We start from the raw sequence: 11,348 nt of genomic DNA, 5'->3' as shown, positions 1-11,348 counted from the left end.
GTTGTAGAATGGGACTGACATCAGGGTTAGGGTAAGAATGAGAAAAACTGGATAAATTATGTATACCGCATTGAAACAGATGAGGGAGAGAACAGTTTAAAAGTGATATATGATGGATAGGGTATTTTGGTTATCACAAGAGTCCAGAATTAAGGTAGCATAGTGGAATGAACTTGGAGCGAGGGATTGTATACCAATGAAGGAATTTTTCTTTTACTTTCCAAGGAGAAGAGTGGACTGGGGGTGGGGAGGTGGGCAGGGAGAAAAGCTTAACAATGAATGAATGAATGGAAATCCAAAATCTCTGTAAATGTTCATTAAAATTAATAAGATACAATTTAAAAAAAATTGGTTTTTCTATCCATTGTGTTAGTCTCTGTTGGGAGCATGGGTTCTAGCTAACTTTATTGTGGTCAGATGTTGTTGCAAATCATCAGCAGCTGTGGTACCATTATAAGAGAGCACTTTCTACACTGTGAAATAGGGTGGTGGAGAAAGGGTGAAGAGGTTGTGGTACTGCTATTAAAAGACTGTGGCAAGGTGTAGCCATAAACACCCTCGAGATGGAGCTACAGTTAAAAGATTTGTTTGATAGATGATTGAGGGAAAAGCTAACTTTCAGCTGCTCTGAGTAGAAGTTTGCTGGATGATTGAGGAAACCAGAGGCTTCCTGCATTTGTGCTACTGAACTGAATCTGGACTTGCACTAATTGAAGAATTGTGCCATGTTAATCTGGCTTGAGACTGCTGGACTAAACCTGGAATTACATTGTGTGATACTCTTCTCTTAAGAGAGTACTTTCCACACTGTGGGAGATGATGGTGGAGAGAGAGTGAAGAGATTGTGACACTGCTGTGAAAAGACTGTGGCAAGTTGGAACCAGAGGAACCTTGGAAATGAAGTCACAGTTTAAGGTTTTGCTTGCTGGATGATTGAAGGGAAAGCTGACTTGTAACTGTTCTGTGATAAATTTCACCGGACAATTGAGAAAACCAAAGACTTCCTGCATTTTTGCTGCTGTATTGAACCTAGACATTCACTTGTTGACTGAGTATCTAACTGAATTGAGGAATTGTGTCTTGCTTTTAGTCTGGCTTGGAACTGCTGGACTAAACTTGCACTTGTATTGTGTGATATTCTTTGCCTCTCTTGCTCACCAACCTATTTCTCTAAAAACTGAGTGTGACATTTTAAATTTTGTTTTCTTAGGACTTTCCCTATAAAAAACATTAAAATTAATAGGGAACCAAAGAGATTCCAGAACAGAAATAGTTTTACTCCCTAGTCAGTCTGGAGAACAGTGTCAAAGGTTGGAAGTGACAGTGCTATAGTTGTAGCTCAAACCGTAACAGCTAATGTTGTCATATAATAGAACTATGTGAGGGAGGGGGAGCTCATACAATGGACCCAGGGAACAGGCCTTACCTAGCCTTTCCCAGATTTGTCATCAGCCTCATCACTTATAAGAATGTAATTTAGTCACAGTGTAATTGATCTCTGGTGGCATAGTGATAAGGAGGTGCAGTGGCAATCCAAAGGCACCCAGTTTGAATCCACCAGCAGTTCCACAGGAAAAAGGGTGATCTCCTCCCATGTTATTAACTGATTCTTGAACCAGCTGGAGGGTCAGCTATGGGTTGGTTCTAACTTGAAGGTACACAACAACAACATGTCCCCAGGCCCCATAACCCTGTCAGCTAATTTTGTTGTTGTTGTTGAGTCACCAGCAACTCATAGTGATCCTATGTACAATAGCCCTTATTCCTGATCTATCCTGTGCCAATGTTATTCTCTCCAACACACCTACCGCCATTACCCCCGTCACTGAATCAATTCATCTCATTGAGGGTCTTCCTCTCTTGGGCTATCCCTTCACCCTCTCAAGCATGACATCCCTCTCCAAGCACTGGTTCTGCCTTGAAACATGCCCAAAGTATGTCAGACGAAGCTTCAGAATCCTTGCCTCCAAGGAGCAGCCTGGTCTCACCCTCTCTAGGATGAATCTGTTTGTTCTCCTGGCAGTCCATAGCATATTCAATACTGTTCTCCAGCACCATAGCTCAAAGGCACCCATTAATACTCCTTCTATCATCCCTAATCTGATGCATAGCAAGTAATTGCAAAGACTATGGCCTGGGTCAGGTGCACCTTAGTCTCCAGACTGACATTGTTGCTCTTCTGTACCGTGGAGAGGTCTCTCACAGCAGACTTTCTGAATGCAATTCATCTTTTGATTTCCTGGCTGCTGGTACCAAGAGTGTTGATTGTGGAGCCAAGCAAACCAAAGCTATTAACAATCTCAATCTCTTTAAATAATTATGTCCTATTAACATAATATTAAGTCATTCATTCAATTGAACAACATACAGAAGTGATTAACTGGATTTAAGGAAAATGTAATCAGCTATCATGCTTCCTGGTGGTGCAGTGGTTAAGCTCATCTCTGTTAATCAAAAGATCTACAGTAGGAACCAACCAGTCTCTCCATGGGATAAAGTTATGACAGTCAGCTTCCTTAAAGATTTACAGCCCTGGAATCCTGCAGGGCAGTTCTACACTGCCCTGCATGGTAGTTCTGAGTAGGAATCAACTGCACAGTAACTGGCTTAGATTTTTGTTTCTTTGTTTATTATTGCTGTCATAGTCAGCTACAAAAAGAATAAACTAAAGAGTAGTTAAGGTTAGGGAGAGAAAAATTGATTTTTAGATTATTTTTCAGGAAAAAGAATGAATCTTTGAATAAACTAGGATAAAATTTCATTTACTCCCCCTTAAAATCATAGTAATGTTTTGGAAAGCTAGAATTATCAAGTGATTTAGAGAACTAGTGCAGGATTTTGTGTTCATGTGAGTATCCAATAAAGCAAAGAAAAACCTCAAAACTCAGTTGGTGACACAATGCTTAAGCTAGTGGGTGCTAACTGAAGCAATGGTATCAACTCACCAACTTCTCCATGGCTAACGATGTAGCACGCAGCTTCCTTAATAGTTTACCGCCTTGGAAACTTTTGGGGGTGAGTCTGACTCATAACAAGCTTATAATGCAGGTAGAACTGCTTCATAGGGTGCTCAAGGCTATAAATTGCTATAGGAGCTGAATGCTCCATCTTTACCCCATTTGAGGTTTTTGCTGAGTTCTGGAGTTCTGTTTGCTTTTCGAGGAGTATCTGGCGGTTTAGGAATTTGTTCAGAGTTTGGTGCCTGTGGATACTGAATAAAGCTAAATGAACGTCCATCAGAGTATGTGGTGATGTGGTGAATATTTGTTAAGAACTTAACCATATGACAACTTGAGCTCTCAGCATTGTCACTTGCATGATCTTGTCTATTTTTACAACAAATATAGTGGTAGATACCCTGATCTATCCTCATTTAACAGACTAGAAAATTGAGGCACAGAGGTCAAGTTACTTTCCCAAAGTCACACACATATAATAAGAAGCTGAGATTCATTTACATTCTGTCTGTTTCAGAGTCTCTGTGTTACAATATCTTTGATATGTAATGGCATTGAGAGCCACGTGGTTAGCACTCTAATTAGGAAAAGTTCCAGTTGCTTTCAAAAGCACTTGATTCTCCCACGGACACGTCAAGATACTTTGTACTTGCTGTTGGCATGCATTAGTTTGAATTCAAGAGACAAGCTATGTGCTAACGTGAAACTGTGTGATGATTTAGAAACTACAAGTACTAGGATACCTATGTGTATCTGTTATGGAATTGACCTACTGGATACCAGTATCAAGATCATTCAATCTGATGTTATCTATTGTTTGAAAGTTACATCCAAAAGAGATTGTTTAAAATCTTTAGGTGCTAGCCACTAAACCAGGTTCTTCACAAGCATCTCAAACTATTTCAGGCTATTCTACTATCCAAACATCTAAATCTTGTTAGAAAATGACATAATAAAAAGAGAACACACACAGTTTGATAGCTGCTCACCAGTTATAAGACAGGAAGTGCCATGAGGTTGTATATGTGTCATCTCAGATATAATTTTAATTGTCTATTGACAAGAATATACTGCATGATTATGGGATATATAGTACTCAAATTATAAACTACACAATAGCCTTCCAGTTGCAAGCTATACTATTTTTCCCTCTAAAATTATGTCTCTTTACGTGATCTGTGTACTAATAACAATTGTCTGTTCTCATGTCATACATAATTCTCTTAGGTGTCCTTGACACTGCCTTGTACAAAGAGACTATGAATAGCTTAGTTTTATTTGTTTGTCTCTCTTATGCTTGATTGGAGCAATTGAGAAAAATTACATTCATAAATCTTCTTGCCAAGATAATTAATTATGCACAGAATATTCCAAGCTGCCTCTGATTTTCATTAATGAAGCAGATTATCAGCAAAGTAAGATACTGCTGTAGTTGAAAAGGTCAGCAGCTCATCTTTAAATGTAAAACAAGTGCACAGTTTTACTTCTGAAAAAAATTAAAACTAAATGGTAATGCTATCAGGTATCATATTCTAAGGAAGATTTTGTTGTTGTTGTTGTTTGGTTACTCCTGTAATCTTATTTAAGTCGCTATCATTTTAGCCATTTAGTTTCTTTCCCAAAGAAACATTAGCTGACCTATTGTAGTTCTGGTGGGCCATACACACATAGAAGTTGAGAAGCACTAAACATAACTTTAAACAACCCTTAAGTGAGAACATGCATCAGTTATTCAGGCATCCACATTACTATTCATCAGTAATCTTTGCTCTTATTCACCACTTAATTTTCCTTTTTCTTAAGTGATTAAAATGACTGACAAAGCTAACATTTTATTAATATAAGGTTTGACAGCTCCTACATTCCCTTTAAAAAAGTACAGGACTGACAAAAACAATCTCATCTGTCATGTTTCAACAGTGATTAGTGGCACTTTACCCTCCAATGAGGCAGGGGCTGCTTTCATCTCCTACTTCCCTAAGGTTCTAGGGTCAACATGCAACTAAATAATCCAGGAACAGGATGATCATAGGCCTTCAAATAGAAATAAGAAGTCACACTTAATTTGGAGTCCTTGATGCTATTCTTCATCATTGCACTGACAAAATTTGAAAAGAGAACTGGCAGAAAAACTCACAAACTCAGGTAAGACCATGTTTACACCTGCCCGAGTTGTTGTATATCTTCTGGCTGACTGTTAATCTCATCGTGCTGTAACAGTAATCCTCAGCTGGGGGTGATTTGGGCCTTAGTGGAAATATAGCCACGTTTGGAGATAATTTGAGTTGTTAAGTTGGTAAATGTGCTACTGGCATCTGGTGCTACTAGACTAGAGATTCTGCTCAACATCCTACAAACTTTAAATATCCACTGCTGTCAAGTTCATTCCAACTCATGATGACAGATGGATTTGAACTGCCAACTTCCTGGTTAGCAAGGCCATCAAGTTTTGCACTATGCCATCAGTTTACTCATAAGTTAATTATGAGTAGGAGTCAACTTGATGACAAAAGTTTTACTATATTGCTTTTTTTAAATGTCAGTAGTGCTGAGATTGAGAAACTGTATTAACAGGAATAGCTGAAAGGTCAATAATTATTTGAAGTTCTCACTTGGAATAAGAACAAGTTTCTTTTGACTTCGTGTTTGTTCCTGGATGTTTGTCTGTTGCTACATTTCAACTCAGAGTAATAACATAAAAGCATGTAACGAGAGTCTTTTATGGTGCATTCAGGCCCAGAAAACTCCCTCTACACTTCATCTGTCTGCTTAAAATGTCTGTGTACTAATTCAATTTACAATATTGGGGCAATTTGAAATGTTTCAGTAAATATTTTACCCGAGTTAAGGATTTTTGAAAATTCTGTTCATTATTACGTGCAATAATTGGAATTAAAAAATGTGTTGTAAGGCAGCTCTGGTGGCCTAGTGTCAAAAAGCTGCACTGTAATCCCAGAGGTACACGGTTCAAATCCATCAGATGCTCTGCTGGAGAAGGAGGGGCAGTCTCCTCCTGTATCAGTCAGATCTGATTTAATGGTAAAAAAAATGTGCTGTAAGCCTATTGACAACTGATTAGAGTTGTCCCTACAACCTGAGTACTGAGTCATTGTAAACTCATTAAACACCTTCCACCTTCTACCCTCTAACCTAGGAACAGCTAAAAAAGCAAACAAACCTCAAACTCATTGATGTCGAGTAAGAAGCAGCTTGTAGCTTACTCTCCAGTGGGTTTTCAGAGGCTATAAATTGCACAGGAGGATAGTGCCTATCTTTCTCCTATAGAGCAACCTGTGGACTCGAACTAGCCACTTTTGGTTTGGTAGCACAACTCCCTACCAACTAGGCCATTAGCGTTCCTCATCTTCTGATGCTGTAGTAGGGGCTCTGGTGGCACAGTGTACAGATGGTCATGTCACACCTCTCTAGTGGGTCCAGTTCCCCCATCAGGGAAGCTCTTTACCCAGTAAGCCACCAGAGCTCCCTCTGAGGTTTGGGCACAGGCAAAAGTATCAGACCACTTCATTGCTACCGCTCTTCAAACAGCATTATCTCTGTTGGGGGTTGACAGACTTTTCACTGGTCCGCATCATCATTTCCCTCTAACTTTCAAGAAAGACGCAATTAACATTTCAGAATTTCAAAGAAATGTGTCTAAAATTAATGGCCTGAAACAAAGTGAGAAAATGACTCTAACAATAGAACAGTCTTTTTTCCAAAACTTCCCACAGTGGTCTCCCATTTAGAAATGCAATATAATAATGAGAAGGGATAAATATCTCTTTTGCTATTATTCCATTGGGAAAACAACACAGTACTCTGGATCAAACACTTCTGAATCAAAACCCAAAAGATTTACCCACAACTACTGCAAGACAGCCACCCCCTCCCCACCCCACACCCCTGCTGAAGCGTAGCCAACCCACAGAACAACCATACCATGAGCTGAGGCAAGAACATCACCAGAACCTCCTTGCATTACCTGGCTTTCTTGCTGGTCCCACTGATATATCTGCATAACCTGCTCCAATTCCTGTCGCTGTTGCTTCAGGTACTTGTCTAGTTGCCGCCTTCTGTCTTGTAAAAGTTCAAGAAGGCTGTCGATCTTCAGGCAGCTATTATGAGCCCCTTGGATCAACTCTGGATTCACATTAGGCCCGTCGCATTTGAATTTTTCTATTAATTCAGTGAGTTGGTGACTTTTGTTTAGTAGGGCTAGAGATCGCTCTAAGAGTTCTAGGAGAAAATGAGAAGAACAGAGAATAGTGGCATAAGCAAGCTTTTCTAGAGTACCATTCAGCCCCTTCACCCACTTTAAAATATATGCATGCTTTCTGCTTGACAATAAATCATGCTGAGCTTGGAAGCAGGGGCTTGTCCTGGGACTAAATCCCTCAGCCCCTCCTGACATACTGCTATTTGCTTTAAGGCCATAAACTGCTAACTCCTTGTGTTTGCTGACCTTAACAAATGATAAAAATCCTGGATTCTACAGAAATGAGGGTCCAAAGCAGACCAGCTCAAACACAGCAGACTTCTAAAGTATTCTCAGAAATGCTATTTGTGGCCAAGAGTTAACTTTTGCCCAAAGTTATTTAAATGCTGAGAATTAAATCCAGAAACATGGTCTATTGCGCATGCCCCAGTTACCGTAATCTTTTCCCTTTGAGCAAGTTCCTGCAACCCCACCTCCTTTCATAAATAAATGTGATGCCCATCTCTTCTTAACAGGTTAGTTCCTGAAAGCTCACCTTCTCAAATAAACAAACATGATGTCCTTTCCTGCCTCAGAATTTTTTTTTAAGAACTTGCTCTCTCCTTTGTCCAGAAGATATATGCTCTTAGCAGAGATGCCTCATGCCACCCCTATTTGCAAAGGCTACTTGTTGCTTTAATAACACTGTCTCCTCCATGAAACCCAGATGCTGTCTCACTCCATTGTTGCTGCAGGGGGACAAAGGGCCTGCAACTTGGAAAGCCGTGATCCTGCAACCATGTTATTGTTGCCTTTATGTGCTGTTGAGTCAGAACCCACCCATAGCTGACGCTCTGGTGGGTTTTCAGATGCAGGTTATCGCACAGGAGGAGATTACCCATCCTTCTCCTAAGGAGTGGCTCATGGATTCGAACTGAGTGCATTCGAGATTGCTGCAAGGAATTTATTAAATATGTAAGCAAAGTAAGGCTCCCTGGTAGCAAGCACAGTAATTAAGTCTTCAGATACTAACCAGAATGTTCATGCAAACTCTCAGGACACAAGTTGGAAAAATATGTGAGTTTGTTTCCATACAGGTTTATATCCTTGGAGTGATTCACTCTGGCCTATAGGGTTGCTGTGAGTCAATGACAACTAATTAAGCTTTTTGATTTTCAATATAAACTACCTACATCCTTGAGGAACAGCTGGTAAGATTACCTCAGCCTGACAATTGCAGTAGATTTAAATCCTATTACACAATCTCCTAGAAAAATTTCCCCTTACTCACCACTCTTACCTCAGTTACAGCTTTGTATTTATATGTGGGATCATTTGGTTTATGCCTCTTTGCCAGTAGCCGATAGCAGGACTGAGATCATGACTAATGGCTGGCACAAGGGGAATGCTCTATCATATTTATAGAATGGTTGAATGAAACTAGCTGTAGAATGTCCAAAAAGAATGTTTCATCAGTAGAAGTGGGGGTGGGGGTGGTGAAGTGAACAACACAGGGCTCTCTTTGACATAACCTGTTAGTGAAAGAAAAGAAGATGACAGGACAGTATCTCTAGAGAGTCCTGCCCCTTAGCTTTGGGATGAGAACGGTGAAGAGCGAACCTCCAGAGATTAAGTCCCTTATTGAGAATCAATGTTGTGTGCTGGTCTGTTGGGAACTCTGGTGGCACAGCTCAGAGAAAGCTGTACCGCTGACTCAAAGGTCAGCTTCCATAGTGGTATGGACCTACGAGCTGCTCTCTGGAAGGAAGATGGGGATAATCTCCTCCTCTGTGGAATGCAGCTGCAGACACTTGCTAGGGGGTCTGGTTGGCAGCAGTGAGTTTTCGCTGGGGCCCTCTAGCATCCTCACCTTTGACAGGTGGTTACATTGTGATGACTACACTGAGGTAATTGAGAGACTGTTGTTTCTTTACCTAAATAAAATGTGGATGAGAAAACAAGATAAGTGAATACCCATTTTGAGATGGAAAGGAAAAACCCGAAGTCGTGTATACTGTGATGTAGATGTGGCCAATACATTTCCACAGTGTCATCTACTCCGAGTGAGAAATCATGTGCACTGGGTAATTTGGTTGGTAGTCAATTGTACTAGTCCAAAGAAACTACAAAACAATCAGAAATTTGAACCAGGACAGAAGGATGAGAGAATTCAAATCAGGTAGGAAAAGTCAGGTAGAATATTTATATCCACGTAAATCTCTTTAACAAAAAAAATAGAAACAAACATGAACAAGAAGCAAAAACAAGAAGAAGACCTGTCTAGAATAAGTTCTGAGGAGGGGAAGAAAAAAACATAAGGTGAGGATAGCTTGTATACGGCCTAGCAAACCAAATTTTAAAAATGGCTTCATGTAAAAATTGGTATGGCAAATTCCTCCTATATACGTTTTATCCTTTGCACTGAAAAGGTTGTGGCCTGTTCCATACACATATACACACACACAGCGTACGTGTAGGTGGGTAGCAGGGCTTGCTCATGTTATTCCCTTCCTTCTTTTACATTGCTTATTTTTACACACTTGACTTTTCAAATAAGATTGGAAGCACAGCTTTAAGTGCTGATGGTAACACAGGCTACCAGTGGATTAGACTAACCTTTGTGTCCCATGAGACTCTGTATAATGAGCCAAAATGTCCATTTGCAAACTGCAACGCTGGGAGTTAAGAACAGTAGAGATTTTGAAGGTATTGGCTTATGCTAATAATATATCCAATACCACTATAACACTAGGCATATAGCCTCCTGAGCCAAAGATCATGTATAAAAATGTGCCCAGACTGGAATGAATCTGTCAGCTGATATCACAATGGCCTGTAAACGGATATCTGTTCCCTCAGTTATTTCACGGTCAGTTTCTTACCTCATACCTTTTATTTATTGCAGTTAATACCTTTCTATCTGTTTGTTCTATTAGTTGATCTTATGAAGTGATATATATGTCCTCAAAGATAAGCTATCTAGATATAGCATGACCTTGAGAAATAGAAAAGTCTCTGTTGTGGGTTTATTTTAAAGACTGTATTTCTGCATACACAAAACCTTACTGATCAACACAAAGCTTTGTGATGTGTACCATAAGTTACTTAAATTTTAGTAGATCTTCCAAGAATTTCATTGTTTTGATTAGTTTTCACTATATATAAAAACTTACATAAGTGTAAAAAACACTGTATACTAATACCTGTACAACTTACCGTAACTACTAGGCATAAATAAATTTATGATTGATACTGTTGTGCATACATTGGACATGTGGCCAGGAGGGACTGGTCCTTGGAGAAGGACATCATGCTCAGAAGGGTGAAGGGTCAATGCAGGAGGGGGAGACCCTGGATGAGATGGATTGATACAGTAACTGGGGCAATGGGGGTTGATGTATCGGAGTCAGTGAGACTGCGTCAGGACAGGGCAGGCCTCAGAGTTGCTGTACACGGGTTCACTATAAGTCACAGGGGACTTGACGGCACATAACAATAAAAACAAAGTGAAAGATACACACAACTTAGGTGGATTCACAGCTTACTAAACAAGCTCTCCAAATTGAAATTGTCGTTGTTGTTGTTAGGTGTCTACAACTCAGACCCACTAGAACTCTGTATAACAAATTGATGCCTTGCCTGACCTTGTGTCATCTTCACCATCTCCACAATGTGCTAAAAGCCATTGTTGCAGTCACTGTGTCAACCCATCTCATTGAAGATCTTCCTCTCCTTGGCTGATAAACCCCTTAAAGGACTACTCTTGATAACATGCCCAAAAATATGTGAGACAAAGTCACATCACCCTTGCCATTAAAAACCCTGCTGCTAGCTTTTTCAAGTTCATATTAAATTCAGTGTTTTGTTTTGTTTTTTTATTTTGTTATTTTTGTGCGCGTGTACCATCAAATCAGATCTGACTGGTACAGGACCTTGCCACTAGGCCACCAGAGCTCTCCCAAATTCAGTGTTTTATACTAACAACTCAGGGGCATCAATTCTTTGATCTTAACATACAAAAATAAGTTGGATTTATCTACAGCGACAAAAAGAATACAGAGCCAGAACCAAGAGAAACAATACCTTTCACAATAGCTAATCACAAGATTAAATACTTGGGAATAAATTTAACCAGAAGTACAAAGGACCTTTTCCAAGAAAATCACAAAACATTACTACAAGAAACAAAAAGAGAT

The 11,348-nt window shown here is 39.7% G+C and overlaps 1 protein-coding gene across 1 annotated transcript in view; it reads right to left on the bottom strand.

Moving 5' to 3' along the window:
* Positions 1–11,348, bottom strand: part of CCDC141 (coiled-coil domain containing 141) — a 258,070-nt gene that overhangs the window by 165,797 nt on the left and 80,925 nt on the right. Inside the window, exons 4-5 of the mRNA XM_006878954.1 lie at positions 7,371–7,446; positions 6,940–7,193 (exon numbers count right to left, since the gene is read on the bottom strand). Coding sequence (XP_006879016.1) covers positions 6,940–7,193; positions 7,371–7,446 — 330 coding nt within the window. The remainder of the gene's footprint in view (positions 1–6,939; positions 7,194–7,370; positions 7,447–11,348) is intronic.

Source organism: Elephantulus edwardii, unplaced genomic scaffold, assembly GCF_000299155.1.
Source record: "Elephantulus edwardii isolate Elephantulus edwardi_28Jun2011 unplaced genomic scaffold, EleEdw1.0 scaffold00001, whole genome shotgun sequence".
Lineage (NCBI taxonomy): Eukaryota > Metazoa > Chordata > Mammalia > Macroscelidea > Macroscelididae > Elephantulus > Elephantulus edwardii.
Note: the sequence above shows the minus strand (reverse complement) of the source record. Positions and strands in the feature narration are given on the sequence as shown.